General features: G+C 41.1%; 1 protein-coding gene across 1 annotated transcript in view; it reads right to left on the bottom strand.

Annotated features, from left to right (window-relative positions):
- The window catches only part of si:dkey-288a3.2 (protein phosphatase 1 regulatory subunit 37), a 90496-nt gene extending 79495 nt beyond the window's left edge, over nt 1-11001 (bottom strand). Inside the window, exons 1-2 of the mRNA XM_037796185.1 lie at nt 10527-11001; nt 9754-9854 (exon numbers count right to left, since the gene is read on the bottom strand). Coding sequence (XP_037652113.1) covers nt 9754-9854; nt 10527-10686 — 261 coding nt within the window. The 5' untranslated portion in view covers nt 10687-11001. The remainder of the gene's footprint in view (nt 1-9753; nt 9855-10526) is intronic.
- Nucleotides 11002-12795: the final 1794 nt, after the last annotated feature.

Genomic DNA, 12795 nt, shown 5'->3' with positions numbered 1-12795 from the left:
GCCTATGTAGTGTACGGCGTAGTGTACGAAAGGTGTAGGCCTACGTAGTGTACGGAAGGTGAAGTCTACAAAGTGTACGATGTAGTGTACAGAAGGTGTAGGCCTACGTAGTGTACGGCGTAGTGTACGAAAGGCGTAGGCCTATGTAGTGCATGGTGTAGTGTACGGAAGGTGTAGGCCTACCTAGTGTACAGAAGATGTAAGCCTACGTAGTGTACGGCGTAGTGTTCGGAAAGTGTATGCCTACGTAGTGTATGGCGTAGTGTACGGAAGGTGTAGGCCTACATAGTTTAGGCCTCCGTAGTGTATGGAAGGTGTAGGCCTACGTAGTGTACGGCGTAGTGTTCAGAAGGTGTAGGCCTACATAGTGTATGGCGTAGTGTACGGAAGGTGTAGGCCTACATAGTGTATGGCGTAGTGTACGGAAGGTGTAGGCCTACATAGTGTAAGCCTACGTAGTGAACAGCGTAGTGTATGGAATATGCAGATCTACGTACAAACACAAGCTATTTGATCATGACCATTTTTGAGACTCTTGAGAACAAATGTGAGAATGCTTGGCTTTGGAACAGACTTGTGAATTTGCAGGACAACAGCTCACTAGAAAGATCTGTAATTGGGACATTTTGCACGGTCATCCCTGGTTTAGTGAGGCAACATCTTTATTTGATATCACAGAGTCATTGTGACTGTCAGCGGAAATTATTCCTTAAAGATGTTAAACACATCTAAATTACAAAAATATGGTCGAGTGTAGTGTGGAATTTAAGCAAAAGTCTGAGATCTCTTAATATGCGTAAACGTGTGTATGTATTTGTACTGTATATGTGTGGAAATTCATTATGCATGTATTGTGTCTGCACATGCGTGTATATACAGAACTAACTTGTATTTATTGTCTGGACAGAATCTTGTACATTTGGATTGTGGGAGGAGTAGGCATAATAAGCTCTACACCTTTTCAGACATCGATTCATTATTTTGTATCTGGGTGCACTTGGGTATATTTCTTTACATTAAAGTGCTTTCGTTTTTTAATTCATTTTAACTTAAAGACCAAAATGCTGATCGATCAGTCAATCGAATCGCCCCTCTCTCCCTAAGGAAACTTGAACCTCACAGTACCACCTGTATTAGCTCCTAATGTGTTCCACAGTTTCTCAATTTGAATATAAATAACTGCAGTTAAGCTCTTCCCTCGTGCCAAAACAGTCATGTAGAGAGACGGAGCTTGATCATCTCAATTACCTTTCTAATCGCGGAGCGAACCAAACAGAAACACGGAGCGGAGAGACGCAGACTTCACAGTTTGCACAGTAAAAATCAGAGAGTTTAAGCACGGCGGCCTTAGACCCCGCTGGCTCCAACCTATTATTGTTTACCACTCCTATGAAGATGTCACCAACAGCAATACTGTTTTATCCACTTACAACATTTCAAAGGAGTGCAAAGGGGCCCAAGGGTGCAATAAAAAAAAAGCTTTAAATAGTCTTCAACGCTGGTCCTCGGGGGAATCGCCCCTCGCCTGAAAAGACCTCATTTAATAAATTTGCTCTTTAGGCGTTCCTCTTTTCGTTTTGCATCGTCTTATTATGGATTCATTTGCATGCAGCCCCATTGGTCTAAATATTGCCCCTCTTAGCTAATGCTTAACCATACATATTTTATTCTTTCAGGAGGACCACCTACATTAGTTTTCCAATGCATCTGGGTTCATTAGCACCTCGGAGATAATACGGCGGCTGTATGCTTAATGTAAGCACTGCTAAGTCTCTAATTTTCCACAAATAATTCCCCTTGATCTCAAGTAAAATTTATGCAAGGGGGGGTAGAGAGCAGCGTGCTTTAACATGGCTGGTCCAAGTAAAGTAAGTATGTACATAAAATGAATTATAAATGGCAGACTGTGTGTTTCAAGTGTAGCTAAGAGAGAATAAGTGAGTTTATTTTATTGGAGAGGAAGAAGAGAGTGTGTGTGTGTGTGTGTGTGTGTGTGTGCGTGTGTGTGTCTGAGAGAGATTTCTTTTTTTTTTGCACTTGAGAGTGTATGCTCGTGTGATTGTGATATACTGTATGTGTGCAAATGTAAAGACCAATATGGGATTTCTGATATCAGTACCACTTAATGTAGAATTAAACATTCTGAGAGCAATACATCTGCAAATATAGATAGATTTTCTTTTCATTGCATTAATAATATTTTAAGAGAAAATACGCAATAAAGCAATCAGAAGATGTTGTAGCACAATATCCACATGTGCTACTCGTTGCATCTCTCTCTCAACGTCATTTCCTGTCATCTACTGGAACTACCTAATAAATGCATTAAAAGCCCTCCCAAATAATAATTAGACTGTATTAAACTAATTCAACAGTATTTATTGTGTTCTTATGGTGCACCAAACACATGAAAATCATTTACTGTACTGAACAATTCGGGTCAAATACACGTACCATTGCACCCCAAGTGCTAACGCAGTGGTCTCATTGCAGTAATAGAGGGGGCTGCGGTGTTTTTATGCAGTGAACACGTCCTCATTTCACACTGTCCTTCTGCTCTACAGGTGGTGGTAATGTGCCAATAAAGGCAGGGAAGAAGAAGACTGTTAAGGTCCCGACACACCAAGCCCACGGTTGGCCGTCGGTCAGTTTGAGGCTGTCGTTGAGCGTCTGTCGGTCTAGTTTTTGCGGTGTGTCCCGCACCGTCGGCTCTAGTCTGCCCGTATGAGTTTTTTCTGCAGATTCAGCGTGTTGAATCGGTCCGGAGCTCGTCGGTGAGAGAAATCACTCTGATTGGCTGTTCAGCTTAAACGAATCAGTGCACGAGAAGAGAAACGGAAGTGAGGAAAGCAAGCCAACGAGTAAAGTCAAGAGGAAAAACACAGAAGACTCTTCTTATTGTTCATCTTCATCTCAACTGATCGTTCCAACACACGGATATTTTCACAGCGACATGAACATCTGGAATGAAGCTAAGCGGTGAGTGAGAGTGGTGTGAAAATGCTCGGCAGACGGCGCTTTGTTTCATGTACGTATCATAATAACGGCTTGACTCCTCCGTCCTCGGTCTTCCTGTTTCCCTTTTTGAATGATGAATACAGACTACCGCCACCTGCTGGTGTAGAGAGTTAATTCCTCTCATGCAGGCGCAGAACGTACGTGCTAACTGCCCGTCGGCTGTAGCCTTTGCGGTGTGTTCGAGTGCAAATTTTTGGCCAAGACTAAGGTGACGTGAGGCGACTCAACTTGTGGCCTTCGTCGCCGCTAGTTCTTTGATGTCGGCTCGGTGTGTCCCCAGCTTTACACATGGATGAAAACAATACAGGAATTAAAATGTTAAAAAAAACATCTTTTCAGATGTTTTACGAGGAAAGAAATACATTCATCACGTGTGTTAGAGCTGAAGGATACACACAATGTAAACAGAGGTTTTGTTAATTTACAAGAAAACTCAACAAGCAAAACAACACTTGACTAAGTAAACCTACGTTGGAAGTTTATCTTAAAAAGTTGACTGTATGCCTGTAATGAGCAGAAATTGTACGTTTCCTGTGAACATAGAAGTTTATTTTGAAAAGACGCTATGCACGTAACAAGCAGAAAGTGACACGCTGTCCCTGACACGTCCTAAACTGACACTAGAGGGGTACCTAGAGCGTCATAGTTTGAAGCGTAGGGCCACTGACCAAGCGTCGGTATTTGACGAGTTGGGATTGAGAATGTGTTGAATGAATACACACAGTAAATGTGTTTGTGTAAAATAATGACAAACCGACTGAAAAAAAAGAAAAACGTATGAATCACAGAAAGAGAGAAAATAGATTATCATCAAATCACTGCAACAACAAATATTTATAAATCAATAATCGCCTCTTCCTCAATATCAACTTACATAACAGACATTCTGCACGTGTTGTTTGCAGCTGTGAATTATTTGCATTGACACTAACTTGAGCCCTGCAGTTAACCTGCCCTTAGCCTCTCGTTTGGATGTAATGCTGTTAGCGCACTGCAGCAATAAGCCTGATTGAGGCTGATGGAACCAAATGATCCAAATTATCCAAGGGATTCTAGTAAGTGTGTATACACACTCACTGTGTCACAGTGTGCACATACACTGTGTGGTGTTACTTCAAAATCACTATTTCTGTGTGTCTATGAGCTTGTGCTGCTACATGAAGGTGCCTATGTTTTAATAAAAGCTTGAGTTTGCAGTCGGATCTGCTCTGACAGTGTATGAGGCTTGAGTTGCACCAGGTTAGAGTGTTATTATTGATCCTTTCTGGAGTGCTGTATTATATCTGCATGGTACACTTCTGTTATGAGCAGATCTGCTGATGTTGCACTGAAGAAAAGGGTTACACACACTTCTTTTAAGGCAGTTTTCGAGTTTAGACCTCTAGCATGAGGGTCTGCTGTCACTAATTACATTTTTTTTGAACTGGTAATGATTATGGGTTCAGTTTCATGGCAAAAATCATGTTCAGTAGAATCAAGCTGGAAACTAAATTAATAGGGCTTTTATGCATTTACAGATCATAACCTAAAGGAATATGTATGGTTTATTACTACTACGGTGGTATTTTTGCAGATCCAAACATCGGTTCTACCAGTTATGATGACATTTTACTCGCAAAGTTATTAGCTGAGATTTCAATACGCAGCAACATAATTGAAAATAGGGTCCAACGAAGCAAGAAACACAAGTGGTCAGATGATCAGACGGTAAAATCAATACCCAGAACAACTTGGTTCACCTTTGACCCGATGTACCAAATGGCATCCACTCACAGGGATTATTATACTAAACTAATCTTTCCAAACTTTTTAGCTTGTGACCCTTTAAAGCTGCAGTAGGCAGTATATTTTTTACATCATTGGGCAAAAATTCCATAATAACCTTTCAGCATATTGTAATTCAAGTGTTCTGAGAGAAAACCAGACTTCTGCACCTCCTCATGGCTCTGTTTTCAGGCTTTAGAACATCTAGCTATGACGGGAGACTTTAACCAATCTCTGGTCATTTCAGAGAGAGAGTGTTCCTATTGGCTGTGCTCCGGTCCATTTTACAGCTAAACAGTACACTACAAGATGTTTCTGAGAACATTTGAGGTGAGAAATAGGCATTACAGTAACAGAATATTGATTCATATTTGATCAGTGCTGCCTAGTTTGACCGTGTGGTCGGAGTTCGCGAGTGATTGACAGCCGGCTCTCATAGAAAGCAGCTGGACAGCAGACCTCAGATCAGCACTTACTGCTTGTTTTCCTCTGGTCTGTGAAATCTTGCAGATGTCATTAGGAGCACCGGAGGACACCGGAGGACACAGAGGAACATGATTTTTTTCAGGTTACCTGTTTCATGTACTATTGTCACGATATAGCGAGTTTAAATAAAGTAGTTTTATAAAGATAACTTTTTTTATTCATATTTGCTCCAATCTCGCCTACTTCAGCTTTAATCGGAATCTCCTAGGGACTCCATGTCAAAGTATGCACGGCATGCCGGTGAGTTGTGAACAATTCAATTGAAGCATACTAGGGCTGTCAAAGTTACCGCGATAATAATGCGTTAACGCAAATTCGTTTTAACGCCACTAATTTCTTTAATGCATTAACGCAACTTGTGATATCAATCTTTCGGCGGTTGTAGCAGCCTCAGTTTTAAAGTTAGATTGAAGATACTGGTATCATATGAAACTAGAAAACCTAAAGAGTCTATTGGTACCAACTATGGGTCCCTTGACCTCTGACCTCAAGTCACGTCAGCACACTGACAGCTGTTGTTGCCTGTTGGGCTGCAGTTTGCCATGTTATGATTGGAGCATATTGTTTTATGCTAAATGCAGTACCTGTGAGGGTTTCTGGACAATATCTGTCATTGTTTTGTGTTGTTAGTTGATTTCCAATAATAAATATATACATACATTTGCATATTTGCCAACTCCCATGTTGATAAGAGTATTAACTACTTGACAGATCTCTCAGACATTTTGAACAGATGAAAAATGTGCGATTAATTTGCGAACTATGGACATGTGTGATATGTGATTAATCGCGATACAATATTTTAATTGATTGACCACCTTATAATACATAATAAACATTTTGTGTATCAGAATTGAATTATTTCAGAAAAAATATTGATTAGAACATGTATAGCTTCATGACAACTGCGCAACTCCATCTGCTGAGGAAGATCAAATGATTTGATGGAAAGCTCCAGGTCAGCTACAGAGTTGACCTTGTTGTGAGATTGTTTTTGTCAACTAGGGATGTTAATAATTAACCGTTTAACCATTAACCGACATTAAGCATTTTAACCGATTAACGTTATCGGTTAAAATGGTTAAAAGAAATGTTAATAATCAATTAAAAACCACTTTAAGGGACACATTGGTCCACCTTAAGTGAGTCTGAGTCGGAGTTACAGTTACAGGAAGTTGGCTCCCGTCTATGGCTTGCTTGAGCGGAGGAGTTGTAGCCTCGTAGCATTTATTCACCGACAAATAAAGTGTACACAAACTGTCTGCTTCACCTACGTTCACAGCTATAACGCCACCGACAACACACACACGGTCTGTCAGAAACTTGCTGTAGTTTCACTGCGCTGACAGACTGTATGTGTGACTACGGGGAGCACGAAGCTAACAGCAGAGCTACAGGCGCTAACGTAGCACAAACACACACACTGTTTGTCGGACTCTCGCTATCGTTAATCTGACACACAGCTGACAACCTGCTAAACTAAACCAAATGTGCGGTGGAGACTTTTACTGGGAAAGTGTCTGCATGTCTGTGACACTACACGCAGTATCGTGGCTGCTAAGTTAACGCTCTCGGACGGTGAACTGGAGACAGTGAACGCAGCATACGCTCCCGTACGGGTGAACTGGGGACTCCGTTGTCTGTTGTGCTCATACACTGCAGTCAGCGCACCGCTGCCAGCTCTATTCAGCAATAATTACTATTGGGCAAAGGTAAATTTTAACGGTCGTGCCTAGAAGGTATGCGGAAAATGCAAAATCTGATCTGTGATCTGCAAAAAACTCGCTGCCCGACAACCTATCCTAACCTTAAAGATAGGGTCGACGATGTTGGAAAGCTAGCATAATTTGAAAGTAGCATGGCCTCAGGAGCTCCGTCTAAACACCCACCCCCCTACCCTCGGGGCTCCTTCCAAGGCAACGCCTCCCCCCCCCCCCCCCCCACACACACACACACACATGCACGAGCACCGCCGCATCGTAACTACTTCACAGACACAGAGCGGAGAGAGGACCTCAACTCAACAACGCTACCTCATGACAAGTAACCGCGGCAGTGCCAGGGTCGGCGCCAGAGTGTTAGGGGCGGACGGGCAATCAACTTTGACAGGGGGGGCATTTTTTTCACCTCATATAGCCTTTATTAAGTGTATATTTAACATTATCATGTTTCATGAAAGAAATAAACTGACAGAGAGGTGTATACATACTGCCACTTATGCGCACAGGTGCGCACGCACGCATACACATGCTGTTATGTCCATAAAATCAGGTTATAAACTAACACCGTGTCCTAACTGGAAGCGAGCGTCCGACTATCGCGCTGCATCGCGCATTGGACGCTCTCTGTCCACTGAATACGTTAAATCTGCACTTCTGTTACATCATGTAAACAAACCAGGAACATATCAGCTGTGAGCTCCAGATCAGACTGGAGCTGGAGACTAACCACCTCAAAGATGGGTTAGTAGTAGGCTACTTGTTATCTTTTTTTTTATTATCAGAAAACACATGTTTTATTTGTGATATTTACTGATAATAACATACAATATAGCCAAGAGCAAGTAGGTTGTTATCTAGTGATCTTCTCCAGCCAACTGCCACCTCATTATGGTATTGGTAGTGAAATGAGGAGGTACTGGAGGCTACAGATAACTCCTCAGGCACGCCCTGCGTCTTGCTCATGCCAGGGTCAAAATGTGCACTCACGTGGGTGCCAAGATACAGTTAACAGGGAGATACAGTTAACATGGAGTTAAACAACACATTAATCTAACAGTCTGACTGATTTCTTCATAACTATAATTTAAGTTAATAAAGACTAAATGTGGATGTTTCACTCACCAGTTGTTGTCCCTGCTCAGCCTGCTGTAGTGTAACATTAGTCCATTGTTTTATTCCACAATACTGAACAGAATAATCCAAACAGGTAGAAGAAGTAAGATGTGAGAGGAGCACAGGATGCTTTTTACTCTCTTGGTCCTAATTTTGCTTTAATGCACTAGGTTTATAGGTCTACTTTGTCTCATTTTTTCTATTGAGCTAGATTAAAAAAAACACCAAAAAAACAAACACGCAAACGGAGCGGATCAAAACGAGGCTTCTTACTGAAACGGTTCATATTTCCCACAATTTCCATAGTTGTCTCTTTGCGCTGTCTGTTTGTGTTTTATTTGAACCATTAGTGAGGTGGCTGTTATATTTTTTGACAGGTAGATCGTAATAAAGTTTCACTAGTGAACTTTATTACATATAACTGCGATCGTCAGTGCTTGTGCTGAAGGTGTCAGTAATCAAGTTAATATTTTCATTTACATCCAGGACAACTGACCCGGTTTTCTCGGCTCATTTTATCTAAACTAATCAGCCGTTCCTCTCACTATGAGTGACAGGAAAAAATAGGAACAAGGTATCCGATAGAAGCTCAGACAAAACGTCACGCCGAGCTGTGCAGCACCGTGTTGCTGTGTTGCTGTGCAGCACCGTGTTGCTCGCGGCCAGTTAGGACACTCCAATAGAAAACAATGTAATCAAGCCCAAGTACATGTCCTAGTTGTTTCCTAGATGCAAAACTATCACTGTTTTGTGCTTTATTTTGCATTGCAGTGTTTATTCCTTCCATTACCAAACTGAATGACTTAATGTTACTTATAGCCTAGCTGTTATTTCAGTTTAGTTTTTTGTCAGGAGAGAATTCAGCTGAGGGGGCACAGTGACCTTTTTGGATGGGCCTGGACCCCCATGGCCCGCCCCTAACACTGACGCTGGGCAGTGCTACGGCAGGGCTGAGTTTTCTCTTCCGTTCTCCAGGAAACGTGCGGCGGCGACAGATGACAGCTCTTTTCCGGTCCTTTTTCAGAGCTCATCAGTAATGAATCGCTGTCGGGTTGTAAAGACCATTTCAACCAATAGAACAAATAGTGTAGACTGGAGAACATCGTCAACCCTGCCTTTAACTATTCCAGATCAATGCCTAACCATAACCATCTTGTGAGGGTTTCCCCAACTTGTGGGTTCCCTTCTAGACACTACCAATGATAACGTTCATCATGATGTGTTCAAATGAAATCTTGTAAAATCTAGTATTTGACAAGAAACCTGAATAAATGCAGTTGTTTGAAGGAGGTGTTTTCACAGCAATGTAAAATAGATAATAAAGAGAGGATTATGAGCTGTTTAACTTAACTTTAACACTAGCTCTGTGTGTTTAATGTTTTTTTTTTTTTACAGTGGCATCCAATTGGGTATCGAGAATCATTGAATTCCACTGGTATAGGTATTGACTACTACATTTATCTGGTATTGTGACATCCCTACAGTTTGGCACAATTCTACAGTAACTTACAGAATGAGCAGTGATAGCCACTGAAACCAGCACCACCCACAGAAAAACTCAACCTTCAGCAGTAAACCCAACAAAAAAGACTTGCCTCGTGCTGTTTGACTGACAGGTACAAAGACTAGCAGTGATAGTGAAGCTGTGTACCTGGAGCTGCTGCAGGATGTGTTCTCTGGGTTGGACCTGGTGTCTGCTGCAGCTCTGCTGGTACGCCACCATTACCTCTGTCAAGGTGAGGCAGCTGTCAACTAAAATAGAAGAATACACTCATTCACTGCTTTAATGTCTCTGCATCCCAGTGAGCCACCAGCAACCATTCCAAAGTGCTTAAGGGGCTAAGAAATGCCATACGGTAAAGTGTGTTGTGTGTGTGTGTGTGTGTGTATACTACAAGGAAGATGGCAGTCAGTGAGAAGTGAGAAGGACATGAATGTCTGTCTGAACAATAAATCACCCAATCAGGCACCTCAGTTTATCAACCACGGCCTTATGGGATAGGACATTCCAGATGTGAGAGACTACAGAGGATTTTATGACGGAAACACTTAAACATTTTGATCCTTGTGTATCCTTCAAAAGCTGGATGGCATTTCAAACCTTTTTAGTTTAATACATTTTAGGGCTGATAAAACGAAGGTAAATAAAACCACGGACAGTCTTTTAAAGTTTGATCTCAGCTGTGACTCAAGGTCAGAAGAACTGCTTATTGAAATTATACCCAAAAGGATTAAATGAACTGTAGATCACAGTATTTTGTATTTATTTATGCGAGGATGAAAAAAAGAATATGTTGTGTTTTAAGGAGGATTTTTGTTGGCTTTTGGTGACTTTAATGCAGATGACCAAAGCTCACCAAAATGACATTGTGGTATTAAGGTGATATTATATCAGACTCCACACATAGTTAAACAGCAGCTTACCCTTTCTGTCCGTGTCCCTGTGCTCAGCAAAGCCGGATACTATCTGTTCATCAGGGGGGAACGACACATGCTTTTCTCCTTTACTTCTCTTCTTCTGGTTCTTGTTGGCTTTTTCTGCTCCGTCATCACTCTGCTCATCATTGTCACTACAGTGGGTCATCCCTCTGTTTAGGACTCCACCATGGAGCTTTCAATTGGAGTTTGAAAGCAAAGGGTCAGTTCACTTCAAAGCAGTACACGCACTGTCAACAACCACCGTATCTCCTCCAGGAGTCACGGCAACGGATACTGAAGTAATACTAATTTAAAGAGGCAGCAGAAATGTGTGCAACAGTTGACGCCCAAACAGTTGTACCATCTGCCGTCTTGGATGTGAAGTGCTGCTCTCTCCACTCTGTGATCGCTTGGAAAGACAAGACACTAAAGAATCAATATCTTATTCATGAGTTGTGCACGGGGTTGCAAGTGAAACCCAATATGTTCGTATCAAATGGCACATTCGAAAATAGGTAAGGCTCTGCACATTTACATACCTATCCAAATTCAGCATTGCCAGCAGCATTCCGGAGAATATATTCAAAGAGACGGGCAGGCATGGTATCAGAAAGTATATCTATACCCAGTGTTTTTCCTGGTTCAAAATGAGGCAGGTCCATATGGGCAGGTCAAACGCAGAAGCATGAGGGCCTAAAGTGGCCTGAGTGTTATGTAGCAGAAACAAAATTTTGAACTGTGATATCTTGTTTTAAAAAACATCCTATACTTAACCTGACTTTTTGTTATTTTTATCGCACTTATCAATATTTTCATATTATCAATAGTTCAGATGAATATGTGTAATGTGAAATTGGTCTCTCGTGGTGACAAACACAGATAATTATAGCCCATTGAACTAATTCTGCAGTTTCCTTCAGCACTACTGAGCTTTTTAGCCTTTTTTTGCTCATTGTTTTGGTTTTCTGGACCATAGACTCTGCCCTCATCAACCTTGTTTCAGGCAGCAGCAGGCAGCTGTTTTCAGAGAAAAAGCTCTGATAAATCCACTATACTGTACACTTTTGCTCAGCAGCCAACAGTAGACAGATACAGTTTTTTTCCAACAAAATTAGCACGTATATGCAGGTTTCTTTAAACACAGGAAAACCCGTTAAAATAGGCGATAGACTCCTTTCTCACTGCCAGTAGATGAGTATGCCTTTCTGTTTTTTTCTGCTGTGTCGTTCGGCGTCGCCAACACGCCGACCGGCACCAGAAGCAGAGTTACTAAACAGTGGAAAATGTTACGGTGGTTACTCCTTTTTTATATCTGTTCCTTATTCTGTCTCTCTTTCAAACACTCAAACCAGAGTTGGTGATTGTTGGAACAGTGGAAAGACCAACAAAGACGGTTTGATGACGAGTTTTATTTTGTTTCTGTCGAGTTTGAATTAAGTATGTTTTGATGATCATCGAAAATTACTGTAAAAAAAAAAATACTGTTGTCTGACTGGAGTCTGGTGGCTTTGAGGAGAGCATATTTATTGTGTGTTTTGTATTTTAATAAATTCTAATAATTGTCCAAATCCATGTTGATTTTATTATAAATTCATTTCAACGCATGTCTCATAGCATCGTGCCAGAAAAGGGGTGAAAATGATTGTGTCCACCCGGGTGTCATGTTTCCATCACTGCTGATCGGAGCTGGAGCCGATAAATACCTCACTACTGCAGAGTCATTTGTCCTGAGAATGAATGCTGATTGTAACTTTTCCCAGTGGAGACAGAAGCCAGATGTTAACTTTAACAGATGTTGTATGTTCATGTTATATGTAAAGCTTTTTATTTATTGGGTTTTACACATTGCTATATTCCATAAAATCCATAAATCATTTGTGTTAGAGTTACATTAATGGAGACAAATATGTGCACATTGTTGAAAATGACATTTGGTTGTCAACCAACATTCAACAGTAACCGGTCGGTAGAGGTTCATAATCCATAAAAACAACATCATTATTTAAAAGAATAAAAAAAAATCATTGTGTGTGGTAACCCTTACACAAATCAAATAAGGAATGCACCAATTACAAAAATAATCATTTCCATAGATTTTTTTTATGGGGGGGTGGAGGGGAGACTATTAACGGGTTAAACATTGGCTCTGTAATTGTATTATTGCAGGCAGACTGTAGACATCTAGTAGATCACAAAGTTACATTTAAAGATGCAACCCGATGCCTGACACAGGTAAAAATCAGAATCACATTGAATTGTGTCAGAATCAGAGTGC

The sequence above is a fragment of the Sebastes umbrosus genome, chromosome 16 (assembly GCF_015220745.1).
Source record: "Sebastes umbrosus isolate fSebUmb1 chromosome 16, fSebUmb1.pri, whole genome shotgun sequence".
Classification (NCBI taxonomy): domain Eukaryota; kingdom Metazoa; phylum Chordata; class Actinopteri; order Perciformes; family Sebastidae; genus Sebastes; species Sebastes umbrosus.
The sequence above is the reverse complement of the archived record's forward strand: the minus strand, read 5'-3'. Positions and strand labels throughout refer to the sequence as shown.